General features: G+C 45.5%; 1 protein-coding gene across 5 annotated transcripts in view; it reads left to right on the forward strand.

Moving 5' to 3' along the window:
* Window positions 1–22,949, forward strand: part of LOC137519037 (RNA-binding protein 12B-like) — a 40,230-nt gene that overhangs the window by 5,893 nt on the left and 11,388 nt on the right. For 3 of the 5 annotated variants that reach the window (XR_011020947.1, XR_011020949.1, XM_068237644.1), the window contains exon 2: window positions 11,371–13,468. Coding sequence is in view for 2 of the 5 variants with exons in the window: in XM_068237644.1 (XP_068093745.1) it covers window positions 11,394–13,448 (2,055 nt within the window). In the remaining 3 variants the exon portion in view is untranslated. Of the gene's footprint in view, window positions 1–11,370; window positions 13,771–18,599; window positions 19,025–22,949 lie in introns of those variants that run through there. The other 2 variants (XR_011020948.1, XM_068237643.1) reach the window with 2 other exon arrangements.

Consider the following 22,949-nt stretch of genomic DNA (forward strand, 5'->3'; position numbering starts at 1 on the left):
TTCATAAAGGCTCTTTCCGCATAAAAAAATGACACTACCGAGCAGAGTGATAAATCACCGCCTTGTGCGGTGATTATCGGTACAAATGTAGCAAAATGTTTATTCATAAAGATCACCGCAAGCGGTGAGAGGTCGGGAAGTACAGCTCCCTGTGATGTGGCGATACCAATGCAAGTGAATGGAGACATACAGACCTCCCAGGCAGCTGCAGCAGAGCGGAACACGGAGAAATGTATCAACTCGGCAGCTTCCGTGTCTCCGCCTGCCTACCGCCAGCCTACCGCCTGCCTAGTTCGGGGAATCTCCGCACTGCCACCGCACCTGGATGTTTTTTATGAATGCCCACCCAGAAGTCTAAAACACCGGCAGCGGTGTTTTCCCGCACTGATTCCCTGTACCGACAGCTCCTTTATGAATGATAGCCATAGAGGATACATGAGGACACATGAGGGACACAGGATGGCCCATGGGTGACGCAGGAAGACACGTGATACATGGGGTGCACAGGACACATAGGGAAACAGGAGGATCCATGGGAGAAACAGGAAGACACATAGGGAGCACATGGGGGGACATGGAGGGCACAGGGGGAGACATGGAGGGCACAAGACACATGGAGGGCACATGGGATACACAGGAGGACACCATCTGGGAGAGAACAATGTACAAGACGCTCCTGGAACATGGACGCACCAAGTTTAGTATAATTTTTTTCCCCCCTGGTTTTTGCCCTCTTAACCTGGGTGCGTCTTATATTCCGGAGCATCTTATACGGTGAAAAATACGGTGTACAGTTTTTGGCATAGTGCCCCTTAAAATATTAAAGAATTGGTGCTAAATAGGTATGTTCACATTCTAAACCGCAAACTGTTCCATGTATAGTTAAACCATCCATACAATGCTCTGTGTCCGTGCGTCTATGTAGCCGCATCGCACCGCGTGTAATGGAAACGGGTCCTTAAGCTTTTTACACACAAGGAGGAAAGCTCTCATGAATGACTCATTCGGATGTTGTTTGGAAAAAAGACATACTATTGCTTGGACCCAAACCAAACATTTTTTTAATTCAAAATATTTAGTTGCACCACTCTGACATATACAAAGATAAACAATCCTTCAAGCCCATGAGCATTTCAGTGCCTGCTTTTCACCGTTCTCTTTTCATAACTAGGGTTATACAGGTGGCAGCCATTAGCAATTCCTCCTTTGCCAGACACCATCTACTCCACCAGTTTGTCGGATTCTGTCCCGGCAATATAAAAAGGAAGGGAGGGGTTCCTCCATTAAATGTAAATATTTTATATTTGTCGTCATGAAGCTGAAAAAAAGGCAGCTATTTATTATAATTTAGAAAATAATTTTATTTCTGAAATCTTGTGTTTTTAATTTGGGTCCACTTTAAACGAACACAGCTTGGGCATTTTGAACCATGGACATGACTGATCACTTTGGCAGATTATCATTTATAGTGAGCAGTGTGTACAGAGTTTTGAACAATTTTTAAACCATATTTAACCACTTCCGGATACCGGGTGGTTTTGCTGATCGGTGCTGCGTGGGCTCTCCAGCCCGCAGCACCGATCAGCTAGCAGCCAGGCCGATCAGACTTCCCCCCCCCTTTTTTCCCCACTAGGGGGATGTCCTGCTGGGGGGGTCTGATCGCCGCCGGCTGCTTGCGCTTGCGGGGGGGGGCTCTCTTCAAAGCCCCCCTCCGCAGCGCTTCGTGGCCGCCTTCCCCTTCCCTACCTCTACCTCCCCCTGTGAGCGGCGCAGGACGGAATTCCGTCCTGCGCCTGATGGGATAGGCTTCAGCCTATCAGGTGCCGGCGGTCCCCGGCCAATCAGAGGCCGGGGATCGCCGATCTCCGCCACGGCGCTGCTGCGCAGCAGTGCCGTATACATGTAAACACCGGGGAAGATCTTCCCCGTGTGTTTACATTTACCCTGCGAGCCACGATCGGCGGCTCGCAGGGTGTTCACGGAGACACCCTCCGTGAACTGACATGGAACGGCCGCTCGTATCCATGCAATCCACTTCAGGATTCAGGGGCGTAGTTAAGCGTACGCCGAATCCTGAAGTGGTTAAAAATGGCCTAGATCAGGCATGGGCAAACTTGGCCCTCCAGCTGTTGAGGAACTACAAGTCCCACAATGCATTGCAGGAATCTGACCGCCACAGTCATGACTCATAAAGGCAAATGCATTGTGGGATTTGTAGTTCCTGAACAGCTGGAGGGCCATGTTTGCCCATGCCTGGCCTAAATCCTTCAAAGTTTATCTGTTTGGCATTTAGTTTGCAGTCTTCAGCTGTCATGCACATCACATCATTTGATCTCTTCAGTGATACATTGTGGCATGGTTGTTTCACACAAGTCTATCTTTTGGTGTGTATCTAGCATAACAGGATTGTTATTACTATCTCCCTGATAACTAATTACTGCCACTGCTAGATATTCAATCAGCAGGAATCTAATTACTGATTTAATCACTGCAATTACTATCCTTAAACTGCTTACAAATCTACCTGTGGCCAATCCTGCACCATGCCAGCATCTGCATGCAAACACACAATCCATCTCCCAGTTCTTCCTTCGCATTCCATTGGAAAAGGCTATTTTTCCCAATGTTCACTAGGGAAGGCCTTTGTTAGGGTTGATATTTTTGTTAAGTATACATGCCTTAATTTTCTGATTACATGCAAAGAACTGACCATATGTTGCTTTGGCACTGTTCTTCAAGATGAATGAGGAAGGTACACATAATGCCATATGATAGCTTTTTTAAAAAGTACAGTTGGTTATAGAGGAACTGTCGTGAAAATCTTAAAATTTAAAACACATACAAATAAGTACATTTCTCCCAGAGTAAAATGAGCCATAAATGACTTTTCTCCTATGCTGCTGTCCCTTTATAGTAGGTAGTAGAAATTTGACATTACCAACAGGTTTTGGGCTAGTCCATCTCTCCATAGGGCAGAGGTTCTCAAACTGGGTGCCGCGGCACCCTGGTGCGCCGTGAACTCATCCCAGGGGTGCCGCAGCTGCCCTCCCAGTACTGTTCTAATCTTCTGCAGTACTTCAAAGTCCTGCTCTGCACTGTACTATCACAGACGCACGCTGGCTGTGTCTGCGTGCAGAGCTAGTGAGAGAGAATCCCTACCCCGCCCCCTGTACTTCGTTTGACAGCACAGTGGGAGGCAAGGGGGAGAGGATTTAATCCACAATGCCTGGCTATCCGAGTAGCCCCGCCTCCTCATGGAGAACAGCTAGTGATGCGAGGCGGGAGTGTACGAATAGAGAGAGAATCTAATAGCGCCACTAGCCTTCTCTTCACCAGGCCAGGGACTGCAGAGAGTAAGCATGTGCAACATAGAATGTGTGTGACAAGTGAGATAATGCATTCTCCTCACTGTCAGCCCACGCTGTCTGCCCTCCCCCCACATCCTCAGTACAACACAATTTCTGCCTGCTGCTCTGCTCCTAGCACCCTCACACTCTTCTCCTAGCACCCCTCACCCTGCTCTTTTCTCTCCAGCACCCTTAGTGCATTTCTTAGAGGGGAACTCCTAAGTATGTTATACTCATACCTCATTATTTTTTGTATTTGAAAGGGGAAGTGCTGCATAATTTTATCTATGAATTTAGGGGATAGTCTGCCTCATTATGCTTGGGGATTTAAGGTAGGACTCTCCCCTCTAAATCCTCAAACATGATTAATCAGAAACCCTTCCATAAATCCCTAAGCATATTAAGGCAGAGTCCTCCTTTAACTTGCAAACCTAAATCAGGCAGAGTCTGGAGGGTATGTTGCTTTCCTAAAGAAAGGCAGGGGTGTTAAAAGGAGGTAATCGTCTGCCTAAAAGGGGTTATTGCCCATCTAAATGGGGCTACTGCCTACCTAAAGAGGTATGTTGCCTAGCTAAAGGGGAACACTGACCACCTGGTAGGGACACTAAAGGGGACCACTAGAGGTGTAACATGGATGAAGCCTATCTAAAGGGGGACATTTCCTAACTTAAAGAGGAGCTGTTAGGTATAAGGTCTCAGAGAAAATAAACACATATATCAGTAGCTAAAGATTGGCTGTACTTGCATTACATATGCATTTCACTGTCCACGTTTGGATTTCACAGAATTTGTATATAGTATATGCAGAGATAGATGCTCCTGACAGCTCATGGCAGGCTCCATGTTTTTCTGTCAAATGTGTCGTCATGTCCTGCCTGCTTCCTGATCACAGATAAGCTCCTACTTGAACAACACAGTGTGCAGTGAATATTAATGAGCCATGTGGCTAGGAACAATAGCTGACTCCTGCAGAGTACTCTGCCCCGAGATTTTTATCAGTGCTATGCGCTGGACTGATTAGAAGCTTCTGTAAAGTCTCATTAGCAGCCGAGGGGAGGGCCCCGGAATGCTTTGCAGTTTAGTATGCGGCTTGGGTCCTTATGGGTCTATAACAGACTTGCTGATAAGCACACATCAAAGGTAACTGAGATTTTTATCTTCACTAATGGCTTTTGGGCTTCCTTCTAAACTGTTTAACACAGGAGAATAGAGGTTTAAATTAGCTTCTGCAGCCTGACAGTTACTCTTTAAGCTTTTCATTACCTACCTTAAGGGGGGACACTGCCTGCCTAACTGGGATGCTATGTAACTAGAGGGGGAATATTTCATATGGTGTTTGTAATACATATAGTTGGGCAATATTTGATGCAAAATATGGCAACCATAATTATTTTTGCTAAGGGGTGCCTTGAAAAAATTTCAGTCATCAAGGGTGCGTTGACCCGGAAAAGTTTGAGAACCACTGCCATAGGGGATTCTCAGCATGGCCTTAAAGGGGCACTATGGTTAAATAACTGGTTATAATGTCATTTAATATAAAATATGTGCAAGTGTAGCAATGTTCAACACACATATTGTGGCAGAAAAAAAGTCTATTTCAATATTACATTACCCTTAGTTACAAATGAGTGGCGTCAGCAGAGGAAATTATCTGACGCCAAATCAGCACATACCATTGTGCAGTAGGAGGCAGCTTATCAGCTGTTTGAGCTGCTGTTTTAATCCCCCCTTTGATGTTTCAAGAGAGGATTCCTCCAACTCCTATAATGGCTCACTCCAGTAGTTTTATTACTCATCTCAGCCGCCATATGTCTCAGGACTTTGACATACGGCTCTGATGAAAAAATGCTCCTGGCTGAGGCATCCCAGCTGGCTCAGGAACGGACACATTGTTGTCAGTTGCTGTGGAGACCAGCTCTCTGAGATGTATCTGTGTCCTGCATTCTTTTCATCAGAGCCGTATGTCAAAGTCCTGAGACGTACGGTGGCTGAGATGAGTAATAAAACTACTGGAGTGAGCCGTTATAGGAGTTGGAGGAATCCTCTCTTGAAACATCAAAGGGGGGATTAAAACAGCAGCTCAAACAGCTGATAAGCTGCCTCCTACTGCACAATGGTATGTGCTGATTTGGCGTCAGATAATTTCCTCTGCTGACGCCACTCATCTGTAACTAAGGGTAATGTAATATTGAAATAGACTTTTTTTCTGCCACAATATATGTGTTGAACATTGCTACACTTGCACATATTTTATATTAAATGACATTATAACCAGTTATTTAACCATAGTGCCCCTTTAATTATAAAGACATTCCCTGAAAAATATTTATACAAAGATGCTGGCCAGCCTCCCTGCTCACTGTACACTATTTTGGCAGTTAGACGGAGTAACTGCCATTCACTAAATGCTTTTAAAAATAAAACTCTGAGAACCTCTCCATGTGAAGATAGGCTAGTCCAAAATCTGTCGGTAATTACAGATGTCTACAACTTACTGTAAGTGACAGCAACACAGGAAAATAGTAATTTATGGCTCATTTTACTCTGGGAGAAATGTACTTCTAAGGCCCCGTTCACACTTGCGGTTGTCTGCCAAACGGACCGGATGACCTGACCGGATCCGGATCAGATCCGTACGGTTCTGATCCGGATCCGGTCAGGTTGCATCAGGTGTTCATCAGGATGCGATCCGGATCCGTTTAGCAAAAGTTACGTAAAAAACAAAAAAAATGTTGGGGTCTGGGAGGTCAGCAGAAGGGGGACCTGTGGAATCAGGCCCTCCGCTGTTTAGCACTCACCTCCACCTCCAACATGCTGCCAACATCTCCAGCTCGTGCTGCTCCACTCCAAAATGCTTGCCCATGTGTCCCCGATCCAATATCGCCGCAACAATCCTCATAGGAAGTGGGGTAGAACATCAGGATTTTTAGCCAGTGTGTTGTGCGCTATCCGGTTCTCATTGATTTGTATTGGCCGGATGGTGCAGTCCGGCTCCGCCCCGGATACAGCTGCCGGAGGAGCCGGACCAAAAAATAGCGCATGTTGGAACGGACGCCGGATCCGGTCCGGCTCCGGTCCGGACGAAACGGACGCATGTGAACGGTGGCATAGACTTACATTGCTATGCCGTGCGTCCGTTTCGTCCGTTCCGCATGCGGTGCGGCTCCGGCACGGCGATTCCGGATAGCCACCGCTAATGTGAACCGGGCCTTATTTGTATGTTTTAAAGAGACACTGAAGCGAAAAAAAATATTATGATTTGTATGTGTAGCACAGCTAAGACATAAAACATTAAGATCAGATACATCAGTCTAATTGGTTTCCATTACAGGAAGAGTTGAGAAACTCCAGTTGTTATCTCTATGCAAACAAGCCATTAAGCTCTCAGACTAAAGGCCCATACACACGTCGGATTTATCTCAACGACGGGTCATTTGAACGTTCGTCGTTCGCACGCGGAATCAGACGTGTGTACGGACTATCGTTCGCGTGATAAGACTGGTTTCCAGCGATCCGCCCGGGGGATCGCTGGAAACCAGTCTTATCACCCGAACGATAGTCTGTACACACGTCGGATTTGACGTGCGAACGACGGAACGTTCAAACGACGGGTCGTTCGCAAAAATCCGACGTGTGTATGGGCCTTTAGTTAGTGTGGAGAGGGCTGTTTTCTGGCTTTTATTATCTCAACTGTTCCTGGACTATTTACTTTTCCTCTGCTAGAGGAGAGGTCATTACTTCACAGACTGCTCTGAAAGACTCATTTTGAATGCTGAGTGTTGTGTAATCTGCACATATTATAGAATGATGCAATGTTAGAAAAAACACTATATACCTGAAAATAAAAGTATGAGAATATTTTCTTTGCTGCTAATCTTCTAGCAATTATTCATAGTACACAACCAATTCACTATATCATATTTTTTTTTCGCTTCAGTGTCTCTTTAAATTTTAAGATTTTCGCGACATTTCCTCTTTAACCAAAACGTGATCAGGACCAGTACTTGTATCTGTTCTTAGAAATTCCATTAACCTTCCTGGCGGTATGGACAAGCCTGACTTGTCGAGGGAAAAATGGCTGAAACTGGTATGGACGAGTCAGGCTTGTCCAGCAGTTTAAAGGCAGGGTTCTGGGGGAGGTTTTGCATGTGTGCTTCCATTTAAATGTTTGTATGCTCTGTAAACCTGCATACGAAAATTCGCACACGAACGCAAATTGCAAAAACCCATGTGAAAAGACTGCTTTTTGTCAAAAAGCTAAAGAGTGGGCAAGTTGTAGCCTGGCAGAAAGGGAAAATTAAAGGGAACCTGAAGCAAGAGCTATATAGTGGCTGCCATATTTATTTCCTTTTAAATACGTTTTGGGCAATCCTGTTCCCCTTTGCAGTAGTGTCTGACTCACATCCTTGAAACAATCATGCAGCTAATCTTGTTAGATTTTGTCAGATCGGATCTGCATGCTTGTGCAGGGTCTATGACTAAAGTATTTGAGACAGATGATCAGCAGGACAGGCAACAGGTATCATTTAGAGTGGACCTGAACGCTTGCACAGGACTGAAGGAAAACCATAGAGAAATACACCCTGTATGAATTTAGATAATTTAGCTTGTCTGATTTCCCCCTTATCTGTCTAATCACAAGTTGTAATTTGATCCGTCAGCTGACTGCCATGGCAGATAAGATCATTTGAAAGCATTGGATGTTAATGTCTGCTTCCATGAAAACAGGAAGTAGACAATTTGCAGATTTATTGCAGGATTTGTATCAGCTGTAACAAAGATGTTTTTATTTTAAAGAGACTGAAGCCTCCCTAAATCGCTGTTTATACTTCACAACCCTGTTAAGCATTTTTGCCCCCTCTGAAACACTGCATGTCCCCACGGCTGAAATCTCAATTAACCTCCCTGGCGGTTTATTTATTTTGCCAGGGAGGCTGCAATGTGGTTTTTTTTTAATTAAAAAAAAAATATTTCATGCAGCCAACTGAAAGTTGGCTGCATGAAAGCCCACTAGAGGGCGCTCCAGAAGCGTACTTTCGATCGCCTCCGGCAATCGAAAGTAACAAGATAGGCCGCAATGAGCGGCCTATCTTGTTTCGCTTTCCTCGTCGCCATGGCGCCGAGCGGAGTGACGTCATGGACGTCAGTCGACGTCCTGACGTCAGAGCCGCCCGATCCAGCCCCTAGCGCCGGCCGGAACTGTTTGTTCCGGCTGGGGGGACCCTCTTTCGCCGCTGTACGGCGGCGATCGGGCAGCACACGCGGCGGGCAAAGTGCCGGCTGCGTGTGCTGCTTTTTTCAGAACGGAAATCGGCCCAGCAGGGCCTGAGCGGCGACCTCCGGCGGCATACCCCGAGCTCAGCTCGGGATTACCGCCAAGGAGGTTAATCCCCCAAAACCACAGGGCAAAAATCCACTACTTTCCTGGTCGTGGATTTTGCTGCGTGAGGGAGGCAGAGCTTTGGGCTGTAGCTCTGCCTCCAGTCTACTCAATCTGTGATGATTGCCCCCCCCCCAGCCAGTAGTAGGTGGCCGCAGCATAGGTAGCCAGGGATAGGTGTAGATAGTAGTAGCTGGTCGCAGCATAGGTAGCCAGGGATAGGTGTAGCCAGTAATAGGTAACCGCAGTATAGGTAGCCAGCGATAGGTGGCCGCAGTATAGGTAGTCAGTGATAGGTGTAGTAGGTGCTCGCAGTATAGGTAGCCAGGGACAAGTGTTGCCAGTAGTAGGTGTTCACAGCATAGGTAGCCAGTGATGGGTGTAGCCAGTAGTAGGTGTTCGCAGCATAGGTAGCCAGTGATGGGTGTAGCCAGTAGTAGGTGCTCGCAGCATAGGTAGCCAGTGACAGGTGTAGCCAGTAGTAGGTGCTCGCAGCATAGGTAGCCAGTGACAGGTGTAGTCAGTAGTAGGTGCTCGCAGCATAGGTAGCCAGGGACAGGGTGTAGTCAGTAGTAGGTGCTCGCAGGATAGGTAGCCAGGGACAGGGTGTAGTCAGTAGTAGGTGCTTGCAGCATAGGTAGCCAGGGATAGGTATAGTCAGTAGTAGGTGCTCGCAGGATAGGTAGCCAGGGACAGGGTGTAGCCAGTAGTAGGTGCTTGCAGCATAGGTAGCCAGGGATAGGTGTAGCCAGTAGTAGGTGCTTGCAGCATAGGTAGCCAGGGTTAGGTGTAGCCAGTAGTAGGTGCTCGCAGGATAGGTAGCCAGGGACAGGTGTAGTCAGTAGTAGGTGCTCGCAGGATAGATAGCCAGGGACAAGGTGTAGCTAGTAGTAGGTGCTCGCAGGATAGGTAGCCAGGGACAGGTGTAGTCAGTAGTAGGTGCTCGCAGGATAGGTAGCCAGGGTTAGGTGTAGCCAGTAGTAGGTGCTCGCAGGATAGGTAGCCAGGGTTAGGTGTAGCCAGTAGTAGGTGCTCGCAGGATAGGTAGCCAGGGACAGGTGTAGTCAGTAGTAGGTGCTCGCAGGATAGGTAACCAAAGATAGGTGTAGTCAGTAGTAGGTGCTCGCAGCATAGGAAGCCAGAGATAGGTGTAGCCAAAAACAGGTGGCTGCAGCACAGAGAGCCGGGGGGGGAGGGAGAGGGGACGCAGCAGCAGGGATAAATACTCACATGCCGGCAGCCAGGTCCTTCACTGATGTACGGGCTCTCATTGTACTTCATGTTCTTGCATCATCTTGTAATAGCACCCAGGGGGCGCTGTTTCAAGGAAATGTGATGCAAGAACAGGAAGTACAATGAAGCCCGGGTACATCGTGAAGGACGGAGCTGGCTTCTAGCCAGTGAGTATTTGTATCCCTACCGCTATTCGTGCGCTCGTCGCTGCGTCGCATCCCTGCCGCTACGTCGCCCCGCCCCCTAAAACCGGTAAACCGAGATTGTGCACGGTATGGTTACCGTGCACAATCATACCGCGATATATCGTAATACCGGTATATCGTGGCAACCCTAGTGGGCAGAGGCGGAGATCCGCGCAGATTGACAGAGTAGAGGCAGAGCTACTGTTCAAAGCTCTGCCTCTACAGGAAGCGATCTCCTAATCTTCGCCAGGGGATTTGGGTGCAATTAATTGAGACTGCAGCCACTGGGATGCGGCATTTCAGGTAGGGTAATAAAGCCTAACAGTATTGTGAAATAAAAACTGATTTAGGGACGCTTCATACTCTGTTCAAAGGTTACGCTGTTGCCTTTTAAAGCAGAGAAGCAGTTCTGAGTTCAGGTCTGCTTTAACCTCCCTGGCGTTCTATTAAGATCGCCAGGGAGGCTGCGGGAGGGTTTTTGTTAAATAAAAAAAAAACTGTTTCATGCAGCCAACTGAAAGTTGGCTGCATGAAAGCCCACTAGAGGGCGCTCCGGAGGCGTTCTTCCGATCGCCTCCGGCGCCCAGAATAAACAAGGAAGGCCGCAATGAGCAGCCTTCCTTGTTTTGCTTACATCGTCGCCATAGCGACGAGCGGAGTGACGTCATGGACGTCAGCCGCCTCCGATCCAGCCCTTAGCGCTGGCCGGAACTTTTGTTCCGGCTGCGCAGGGCTCGGGCGGCTGGGGGGGCCCTCTTTCGCCGCTGCTCGCGGCGGATCGCCGCAGAGCGGCGACGATCAGGCAGCACACGCGGCTGGCAAAGTGCCGGCTGCGTGTGCTGCTTTTTATTTTGTAAAAATCGGCCCAGCAGGGCCTGAGCGGCGACCTCCGGCGGTGATGGACGGATATATTCGTCCATACCGCTGAGGTTAAAAGTAAAGAAATATGGCAGCCTCCGTATCCCTCTCACTTCAGGTTCAGTTGAAGTGTATTTTTTTACATGCTTTTGTGTTGGAAAAATTACTTTATTATACTCAAAATGTGCACTAGACCCTTGCTTGACACGTTGTGTTAAGTTGCAAGCAAAAATTTTGAAATTTTAATTGAATTGCACTTTGCCAGGGCCAGGTAGGCTAAGACTGCTCCCTCGCCTGAAATAAGTGTAATAATCCTTGTGGAAAGCTGCATAATATTAAAGAAAAATCTGTATTTTCTTATTTGCAGGTGTCAATCCTTAAGGCCTGAAAATGTCAGAAATTGTCCGTCTGCAAGGGCTTCCACCCATCGCAGATTCTTTTGATATTCGGCAGTTTTTCTATGGATTGACTATTCCCAGGGGAGGTGTATATATTACCGGTGGAAAATATGGAGAAGCCTTTATTATTTTTTCATCAACTGAAGATGCCCGTTATGCAATGACCCTGTCGGGACGACCTTTAAAGAGTTCATTTATTTATCTGTCGTACAGCACTGAAGTAGAAATGAAGCGTGCATTGGAAGTATATCGCATCGGTCTAAGTGACCCACTGGGCGTTCTCCGTTCTGCTGGTCCCCAGGGGCGCTCCTCTGAAAACCCATCCTATTTATTCGTACAGGGGATGCCACAGAAGGCCACAAAAGTGGAACTCCGCAGTTTTTTCTCTGGCTTCAGAGTGGATGACGTCGTATTCTTAAAATTTGTAACCGGAGTTAGAAATGGAAATGCCATAATAAAATTCAGCAGGCCCACAGAAGCTGCCGAAGCGCTCAAACTCGATGGAGTTTTCCTTTGCGGTGCTCCAGTAACACTAAGACTTTCTGATGCACAAGAGTGGAATGACAATGGAGGTGATTCGAGGGTTAATAGAAGAGGGCGCTCTCCTCCCCGAAGGAGGCGTTCCCGAACCAGGTCTCGGTCCCCGATAAGAAGACGGGAAAGACACGGTTCCCCGTACATTCGGGAATTTTATGTGCATCTTATTAATGTAAGCTACAGAGCTGAAAAGAAGGATTTAAAGAAGTTCTTCTTCGATCTCGACATGGATGACTCTCACATTACATTCCTACTTGACAAAGATGGTAAAAGAACTAGGGAAGCTTTTGCTATGTTCACCACACAGAAAGACTACAAAAGAGCTCTCAGTCTTAATCTTGAGAGCTTCAAAGGCCACACCGTAAATATACTGCCCATCTCCAAAAAAAATATGTCCGAACTCATTGAACGCATGAAGAAAAGGGTTTCAAAAGATCCAGCAAGAAAAAGTCCCTTAACCCGCAGAGCTCAATCCAAATCTTGTTTGTTCTTACGAAATTTTGCTTCTGATGTTACAAAAAGTGATATTGTCAGTTTTTTCGGTGACTTTCCCGTGAAAGATGATGACATCACCATACTGGTTGATAATGAAGGTGTCGGCCTAGGGGAAGCGTTAGTAAAATGCTTCAACGAAAGTGAAGCCCGCAGGGCTGAAAAACTAAACCACAAGAAGTTTAACGGCACAGAGATTTTAATGAGCCGAATTTCCAGGGATCAATTGAGAAGCCTTAAGAAAAGTAGTACAGAAAATACTGCTGAGTCGTCTCTAGTGTCTCAAGCAGATGAGGTTCCGGAATCTGGGGAAGCCTCAGAAAAGCCAGAAAACGTGTCTACGACTGGCCAGGAGCTGGATAAAACAAAGGAAGCTGCCAACACTGATGATACCAATAACAACAAAGAAACTGAAGCAGCTAGCACGGTTACTGATGACAAAAAAGAACCAGAAGCAGCTAACACTGATGTTACTAATCACCAAAAAGAAACGGAAACAGCGAACACTGATGATGCTGATAACAAAAAAGAACAGGAAGCAGCTAACACTGATGATGCTGATAACAAAAAAGAACAGGAAGCAACTAACGCTGAGGGTACTGATAACAAAAAAGAAGCGGATGTCACACCACCAATAGACATGGATGTCACGCCACCACTAGAAACTGAGCAGAGTGGACCACCTTCAGATTCCGCTGAACCTTTACCGATGGATGATTCCACCAGCAACGTTCTGCAGGATTCTACACCCACAAGTGAAGCCGACACAAGTGGCCACCATAAAGATTCAAGTGATGACATGACCGTAGTGTTCATAAGGAACTTGCCTGTTACCATCACCGTTGCCGAAATCTTAGACTTTTTCCATGGCTACAAAGTGAAGTCTGTAAATCTCAGAGATATTTCCAACGGTGTAGCAACAGTGCGCATGCCTGAAAACACAGAAGCTATGTCTGCCATAGAGGCGCTTAACGAAAAAGAAATTGGCCTTAAGCAGGTGTTACTCAGCTTAGAATAATTACTGGCTAAGGTTTCTTGGTAAGTGTTCTTCTTTAAGTTTCATTTTTTTTTTTAATGTGTCAGCAGAGCTAGGCATTGTACTTCATGTTACGGACTACAGTTCCTGTGTTCTGCATGAAGCGATTTAATTTGTACATTGTAAAAGCTGTGTAATAATAGTTAAAGCCTATCCAAACTTTTCTTTCTTTGGATCCTGTACACACTTGCCAATTAAATTGTTGATTGTAGTTTGCATGTAGCACCTGTAAAGAAAAGGCTGAAGTATCTGTACAAAGACCTGTTTCTATTTCTACCTTTAATAAAAGAAAGAATGAACCTTGTGTGACAAGTCAAGGGAGCATAAGTTTAGTCTGAGAAAAGACTTTCTTGATGTGCTTCTTCTAAGACCGACACAGAACATTTATAACATGCTTTTCTCCTGGCGGACTCAGTGCCAGAGCTGCAGCCACTGGGGCGCTCTATATAGGCAGTAGCAGCGTTAGGGAGTCTTGCCCGAGGCCTCCTACCAAATAGGTGCTAGCCAGGGATCCTCTCCGACCTCAATCACAAGTGATTACTCGTGATTCAAATGAGGTTTGATTACAGCAGGTGTGCGGCGGGGGATGAAATTATTTACCCATAAATCTGCGTCTTCCCTGCGCTCCAAATCGGTCCAAGCGTCCTATTAGTAGTGTCCAAGCTTCGCTGCCGTCACTTCATCCTTCAAGCCGGAAGGAGGAAGTGACTGCAGCGAGGCTTGGAACACTACTGTTAGGACGAATGGACTGCTTTGGAGCGCAGGGAGGATGCAGATTTATTGGTAAATAACCCTTTCATCCCCTGCCGCAAACCTGTAATTAAACCTCGCTTGAATCACGAGTAATGACTCGTGATTGAGATCGGAGAGCATCCCTGGTGCTGGCTTACTGAACGGGCTAAGCAGAGATTCAAACCCAGGTCGTCTGGTGTCAGAGGCAGAGCCCTTAACCATTACACCATCCAGCAACTGCTAAGTGGCTGGATAGTGTTGCCTAATGCCAACTTGAAGTGAGAAATAATACTTTAGAGGAAAGGCTCTGGATAGTAGAAAGCCTCCCCGTTCCTCCACTGTCTGCAATAAAGCTGCTCAGTTAAACCACTTTTCGGAACTACTCCTGTCCCTGAGGATGAGTGCATTGCTGCTGCACATGTGTGGGTCTGGACTTGCGCATCTATAGTAGAGATGCACTTGTGCTCGGAACTAAAAGAGGGAGTAGTTCTAAGGCCTCTTGTGCAATACCTGCAATTCAGATTTGCAATTTTTAATCGGTACTGCATGCTGCGTTTTTCTTCTTGTTTTGATAGCATCCATGGAAAATCGGAATCGCAAATCTGATGTGCAGAGGGCCTCAAAAAGCTTTTCAACCGAGGACCTCAAATTGCTTTACCATTGGCCTATGGAGGAATGGAAAGGCTTTATACTAGCCAAACCTGAAGTACCGTATTTTTCGGACTAGAAGACGCACCCAGGTTTACAGGACAAAAACCAGGGAAACAAAATATACTAAACCTATTGCATACATGGTACAGTGACTTCTTATGGACTTTTTTCCAGGGCTGTGGAGTCGGTACAAAAATCTTCCAACTCCGGGTAACTAAAATGGCCCAGACTCCGACTCCTTAGTCTAATACTTAAAGGGCTGGGGATTTTGTACAAAAATCACCCGACTCCGACTCCTCAGTTTATATAACCACAACTCCGACTCCGGGTGCCCAAAATTGCCCTTACTCCAACTCCGACTCCACAGCCCTGCTTTTTTCCCTCCAATTTTTTGTCCTCCTGTGTACATACGTGCAGCCAGTGCGGTACACGCCGCTCCAATCAACAGGAAGTAACCGCTCATAGCCTTCAGCAGGCTTTGGGGTGCCATCTGCCAATCAGGCAGACACACTGTCCCAACACGGCTGCCCACTGCTATTTCTTTGAGCCGGTGGTCTCGCAGGCGGGACCATGCCTTCGTCATTGGGGCCAATTGCTGCATTGACCTGCTAGTGACCATCTGCTCCAATTAAGAAAGTGTGCCATGGGCAGCTTCAATTGGCTGATCTGGCAATCTGCTTGATTGGTAGATGGTTTCCTAAAGGCTTTGTGCACTCTGCAGTTTCAGGGCGCCCCTTTTCTGATGCACAGTGACTGGTGGCAGCAGACCATGCAAAATATAGGTATTGTGGAGGGGAGGACACCTGGTGCCGGTCCGAATATGTATTATTTGGAATATAATATGCATCACACACTCCCACCCACCCACCACCATGAAAAATATGGTAAGTTTCTCACTTCAGGTTTAGTTTTAAATAGGATTTGCAGGCTCCAAAAAAAAAAACCTCCCAAACATTCATATACCTAACCCAGCTCTGAATTGGTGCACTTTAAGGCCTTTCACACTACTATACAGGTGACACTTGAAAAATTAGAATATTTGGAAAAAGTCCATTTATTTCAGTAATTCAGCTTAAAAGGTGAAACTAATATAGGAAATAGGGAGCCCTTTGCAGGCGTTTTAAATTAATTAGCTGATTAGAATTGAAAATTTTCACTATTCTAATGGTCTGAGATTTTGAGTTTGGGGTTTTCATAAGCTGTTAGTCATAATCATCGAAATTAAAACAAATAAAGGCTTGAAATATCTCACTTTGCATGTAATGAGACTATTTCATATATTTTGCCTTTTTAAAGTTGAGTTACTGACATAAATGGACCTTTGCACGATATTCTAATTTTACGGGTTTCACCTGTATAGTCCCCGCTTGTGTACACATTTTTGCTCACTGTCATTAACTTTAAAATGCATGTGTTTTCCTGAGGAGAAAAATAACACATGCTTCTTTGTGTAAAGACCGCATGGAACAATGTGAAGATCCAAGTCTGAAAGCTAATGTTATACAGTACAATCTTGTTATAGTAAACTTTGATATATTAGGCCCCTTTCACACTGCACGCGTTTCGGAAACGCGTGCAGGTGGCCGACACGCACGACATCAGACATTGCATAGAGTGCAATGTCTGATGTTCACACTGCATGCGTTTCCAGCCGCGTTTTGGAAACGCGTGCAGGTGGCGGACACGCACGACATCAGACATTGCATAGAGTGCAATGTCTGATGTTCACAATGCATGCGGTCCGGGAACGCATGCTGCACGCATTTTTTGCCAAAACGCATGGCTGTCCCATTCACTTAAACGTCTGAATATATTAAACTGTCCTCAAGTCCCAGCAAATGAGTCTGTATAAATATTCAATGTATGACCAATTCTGATATAGTAGACTTCTAATATAACAACTATTTTCCCTGGTCCCTTGGAGTTTACTATTAAGGGATTCTACTATATTAATGGAAAATCAATGTTTACTTTAAAATTAAAACCACAAAGTACACAGCAGGAGAAAGCCCTAAAATGTTAAATCAAGCCTGAAGGTATCTTAAATCATTTTGAATATTCTAATGACGTTTTAACCTCAGTGCACTAATTGCTAATAATATGAAATCTTTGGGGTGGAGTTCAAGCTTGTGCAAAGTAGCTGTTTGACACGAGACTTAATTTCCCTTGATCGTAAGCAGCTAATTGTGCTTAACTAGTGACAGATGACAATACCTGGTTTTACTAGACTTACCAAGACACACAAAGGGGAAAAATCACAACCATTTGCTACTGTTGACTTCCTAATACAGCAAATGTGGCCATCATGAGTTTTTTTTTTTCTCAGCAACTTCTGCATGCAGTTGCTAAAAAAAAATAAATCTGTCTTTAGATCACACTTTCTGGTACAAAATGCTCCCGTACGTCAAAGCACTATTATGCATCTTCACTAGATTTAGATTTTTAATGCATGTAGTTAACAGCGGGCAGTAATGCAGGTGTGTGGTTTGTTAGGGTGCATGGTATTGCTCTGTGGATGCAGATTCAGACAGACAAAACCATTTTCACTGGCTAGTAATGGGCACTCCCCATTATTTGTAGCTATGGAAGATGTTGACGCTATATAAATAAAATAAACTAGCACCTTTTTATGTTAACCATGCTGATGAATGTCTCTTGGTTTGGATGCACCACAGAAAAACTGCATATGGTGCTTACACATTTTAAACTAATACTCCACTAGACCTGTTAAGTTAACTTTTAATCTCTTAAATTATGAGTGTAAACCCGACATCATGCCATCCTTCTGTCCAATCGCGCACCTCGGTGGCCAGCAGAAGTGTTAGCCTATACGTTCCTAATTGGATAGTAAAGTGCATAGTTCCCTAACCCAGTTCTAAAGGCCCAACAACAGTTAATGCTTTGATGGAAACCACAAACATTCACAGGGAGGGTTATTAAGGTCTTATGCTGGGTACACACAATGCGATTTCCCGCTCGATGGAATATTTCTGACATGTCTGATCGATTGATTTCTAATGTTATGTGTGCAAAATCGACCACTCTATCGATGGAAAGCTGATCGGACATGTTAGAAATGATCGATCCCGTTTATCGAGCGGGAAATCGCATCGTGTGTACCCAGCATAAAGCACGGCTAATTATCTCTGGATTTCTACCAAACATGCACTGATGGTGGGTCTTGAGGAGACAGTGTTGAGGAACGCTGGATTATAGTGCACAGAAGAGAGTTCCAAGGCAGCCTGGGCTGCTAACACTATTCATAAAGTTGCAGGCGCTATATATCTAGGAAGTTTTTAGTCAAATGTTTGTTTAACCTGGGCAATTGACAGTGGTTGTGCTGATGTGGTTGGTGTAACAGCAGTTGTAGGTCAGCTAGCAATGACAGATGTAATGTTTCTAGGGTCTAGTGGGATATCTGTATGCATAAGATGAAGACTAAAAAAATTGTAAAATGCATCCTGGTGACTCGCTGCACACACTTTAGTATTTCCCTCACTTGAAAGGAAATGCTTGTTTCAATAGTAAAAACACATTCTAAATGTATACTCCAATTGTTTTAGTTTTAATTTTCTCAAAAAGTTGCTCCTCTGTTGTGTGGGGAAAAATTGGCTGAATTTTTAGGCATAGCTCATCTGAGAGGTAGCTGGGAAATGCTTTTGAGCTGTTAACGGGCAGCTTGGAGCTGTGAAGGTAAGTACGATTTTAATAGGTTACTGAACACTGTTCTCTGTTTAAATACTGCTTCAGTTTTGGGTGGTGTTTTCTGCCAATGGAAAAAAAAATCTTGACCTACATGGACTGCCAGGCACTTTGAAGTACTGCTGTGGAGACTTTAGAAAGGACATGATGCATCGGAGGACTCTGGAGTTCTGTGGACTAAACCCATGCATCGGTGTGGAATCTGGATCTCCGTGGATTGAGAGGGTCTTCACCTGCTGGAGTTGTAAGGTGGTTGTAAAAAAGAGCTGCGGTGGACAAGTGCGGGAGAGATGTCTCCAGGTAAGCGGTGGAAAGATGTCAAAGGGAAGTTTCCAGCTAAGCATTGGACAGACGTCAAAAGGATTCCAGCAGCTGAGCAGTGGACAGACAGATGTTGGAAGGAGGATGTCGGCAGATGAGCAGTGGACAGATGTCGGAAGGATGTCGCCAGCTGATCTCGGTAATTTTATAGTGTAAGTATCTACCTCGACCATAAGTAAAATAATGCAGAATTATGAAAGTTGCATTATACAAGAGATCTGTTGTGGGGCTGTTATGACATAAGGACATAGTTCATGTGCATGTCCCGTGAGTTGAAGTATTATACTTTCAATTTGTAAAAAAAAAATTTAAGCTTACTTCTGGAATTTGTTCTTGTAAACCAGGCTTCAGAAAGGGCAGAGTCTGTCTGAATTTCTTGTGTGTGTGTGTGTGTGGGGGGGGTGTAATTCAGAGGCCTGAAACTTGGACAGTTGGCTCCTTTAACCACTTGAGGACCCACCCTTTACCCCCCCCCCCCCCCTTAAGGACCAGCGCTGTTTTAGCTGATCTGTGCTGGGTGGGCTCTACAGCCCCAGCACAGATCAGGGTGCAGGCAGAGCGACCAGATCGCCCCCCCTTTTTTCCCCACTAGGGGGATGATGTGCTGGGGGGGGTCTGATCGCTCCTGCCTGCCTGGGTGTGGCGGGGGGGGGGGCACCTCAAAGCCCCCTCCACGGCGAAATTCCCTCTCCTCCCTCCCTTCCCCGGAGATCCGAGGCTGCACAGGAACGGATCTGTCCTGTGCAGCCTCTAACAGGCTCCTGCCTGTCATGTGCAGATCAGGTGCTCTGACTGAAGTCAGACTGGATTAGCTGCATGCTTGTTTCAGGTCTGTGATTCAGCCACTATAGTCCAAGAGATCAGCAGGACTGCCAGGCAACTGATATTGTTTAACCATCTTAGCGGTATGGACGAGCTCAGCTCGTCCATCACCGCCGATGGCTGCCGCTCAGGCCCTGCTGGGCCGATTTTGTTCAAATAAAAAGCAGCACGCAGCCGGCACTTTGCCAGCCGCGTGTGCTGCGCGATCCGCCGCGAGCAGCGGCGAAAGAGGGTCCCCCCAGCCGCCTGAGCCCTGCGCAACCGGAACAAATAGTTCCGGCCAGCGCTAAGGGCTGGATCGGAGGCGGCTGACGTCAGGACGTCCATGACGTCACTCCGCTCGTCGCCATGGCGACAGGAGAAGCCAAACACGGAAGGCTGCTCATTGCGGCCTTCCGTGTTACTTTTGGCCGCCGGAGGCGATCAGAAGAACGCCTCCGGAGCGCCATCTAGTGGGCTTTCATGCAGCCAACTTTCAGTTGGCTGCATGAAATAGTTTTTTTTTTAATTTAAAAAAAACCCTCCCGCAGCCGCCCTGGCGATCTTAATAGAACGCCAGGGTGGTTAAAAGGAAACATCCATATCCCTCTCAGTTAAGGTTCCCTTTAATGAAAAGATAGGTACAAGAAAGTTTTCAAGGCTTCACATTATGCAGCCTTGCAGAACTTTAGTTCTTAAAGCTTTAAAATTTGAAAACTTCAGTAGTGGGAAGCCTCTGGATGGTCCAGATGTTATGTCCATGGCGGTAGCCCAGCAACAGGAATCCTATTCAACAAGCCCTTGTCAAATAGGTTTAGATAGACCCAGTGGTGAAGATGTGAGGAAATAAGGCGATTGGGGAAACCTGGATTATCCTGAGGCCTCCTATCCTCTTTTTTTTTTTTTTTTTTTTTTTTTTTTTTTTTTTTTTTGAAGCGCTTGTGCAATGATTCCCTATGAGAGAGTTCACATGTGAGCAGTTCAATTGCAATCCGCTCAGCAAAGTGCTGCCTGTACCATTTACTGAGCATTTTTGCTCAATGGAAGGTATAGGGAGACCACAAAGTGCTTGAAAAAGCGCTTTGTATAACTATTTCCCCAGTGCTTTCATGAATAAATACATCATTTCTTCATTTCTGGGTGAAAGAGTTTGAATTCTTTTACAAAAGCACTTTAAGAAAAGCTCAATAAATTGCTCAGCGCTTGCAATAGCACTGGCGATTCATAAAGTGAACAAGGCCTAATTGTGTCTTCGAGCCCAAATGGGCGACAAAACACCGGTAACCAATGCCAAACATTTTTCTGCTCGGTAGCTGGAATGCATTTAGCATTGGCTAAACAAGCTGCCACTAGCCATCCCACAGAAGCCCGCCTGGAACCCACTAGCAGCTCTTTCTAACAGCCACCGATTTGTAAAGCTGTTGCTTATGCAATTTTACCGGGCATTTTTTAAAAATCACATCCCTCCACATCCCAGTGGATCACACAAATTATTACATTAGCAAGAGCTTTTCAAAGTACACACAAAAGGCTTAGAAAGGCGCTGCTAGTGGGTTTCAGGCCTTTGATGCTGTAGGATCATATTCTGGTTGTTGAGCTACTGGTTGAACAGACTCTTGCTAGCTTTTTTGCTAATGTGTAGTGACAAATTATCTTTCAAGATTAGGGCACTACCAAATTTTCACCTAAATTAAAGGCCTTGCCTTCAACATTTTGAGTGACTATAGTTTTTCAGAAATTCCTAATCTTGGGCACTATGGCGAAAAATTTTAAAAATTTAAAATATGTGCAAACATATACAAATAAGTGTTTTTTTTTTCCAGGGTAAAATGAGCCATAAATTACTTTTCTCCTTTGTCGCTGTCACTTACAGTAGGTAGTAGAATTCTGACAGAAGCGACAGGTTTTAGACTAGTCCATCTCTTCATGGGGGATTCTCGGGGATCTATTTATTTTCAAAAACACTTAGTGAATGGCAGTTGCTCTGTTCAACTGCTAAAAAACTGTGTAGGAAGCAGGGAAGCTGGCCGGCATCATTGTTTAAATCCTTTTAAGGGAATATATTTATAAAGAATAAAAGCCTTGCTGAGAATCCCCTATGAAGAGATTGACTGACTAGTCCAAAATCTGTCGCTTCTGCCAGATTTCTACTACCTACTGTAAGTGACAGCAACATAGGAGAAAAGTAATTTATGGCTCATTTTCCGCTGGAAAAAAAAACGTACTTCCTACCGTCTTTCCCCAAAAATAAGTGTCTTATATTAATTTTTGTTCTAAAAGAGGTGCTAGGGCTTATTTTCAGGTGATGTCTTATATTTCTATTAGGAAGTGTCTCTCAGCAGAACATTTCCTGTTCCTGTGTACTGTGATGTTCATGGATTTGAAAGTATGCAACTGTACAGATCAGGCACCTGCCCTGTCTTCCCTGCAAACAGCTGATAACCTTGCTGTGTGCTGGGATGACAGGTTCACTGCCCGATTGGCACTGTACCACTGTGTCCCCACTTACTGGCTGCCTCTTCCTCCTCTTTAACTTCCGCTAGGGCTTATTTTTGGGGTAGGGCTTATATTTCAAGCATGCTCAAAATTCCAGCTAGGTCTTATTTTCAGGAAAAGAGGGTATTTGTCAATGTTTACACATATTTTAAATTTTAATTTTAATTTTTTTTTGCTATAGTGACTCTTTAACATTTGCTGTTTCGCAAAAGTAACCAATTCTTGTTACCCAACTCCGCATTAGAAAACGCCATCTCCTTTATCTTTCAACAATGGGACATTAACACAATTATGTACTATATAGGCCATAAACCCCTGCAAGTGGTTAGCTCTTTTATATAATGCAACTTGTGTTTTAGGGTTTGGTGGTTTTCACCTATTGAAGGGAGAACTCTTCCCAGTGGCATATGATTGCATGGGTGAAGGTAAATTGTGAATATGATTGTTATACTTATCTATAAGACTCACTAGACACTCTTCTGTTGCACCTGCCATTTGAACTCTTCCTCTAAGCCATACATGTCAAACTCCGGCCCGTGGGCCAAATCTGGCCCCCTGAGCCATTAAGTTTGGCCCTCAAGTGGTTTCCCCACTTTACATTATGTTTGGCCCACTCTAGACCACCAGGGAAGCTATGTTGGAGGTGAAGCTAGATCACCAGGGAATAACACTAGGGGAGGGGGAATCGCTAGACACCAGGGAACTGTGTAGGGGTTGGAGGGGGCCATAAGACATCTGGGAACTTAAGAGAGGTGGCCAATGGACATTGAGGTCGGCCCG

This window comes from Hyperolius riggenbachi, chromosome 5 (genome assembly GCF_040937935.1).
Source record: "Hyperolius riggenbachi isolate aHypRig1 chromosome 5, aHypRig1.pri, whole genome shotgun sequence".
Classification (NCBI taxonomy): domain Eukaryota; kingdom Metazoa; phylum Chordata; class Amphibia; order Anura; family Hyperoliidae; genus Hyperolius; species Hyperolius riggenbachi.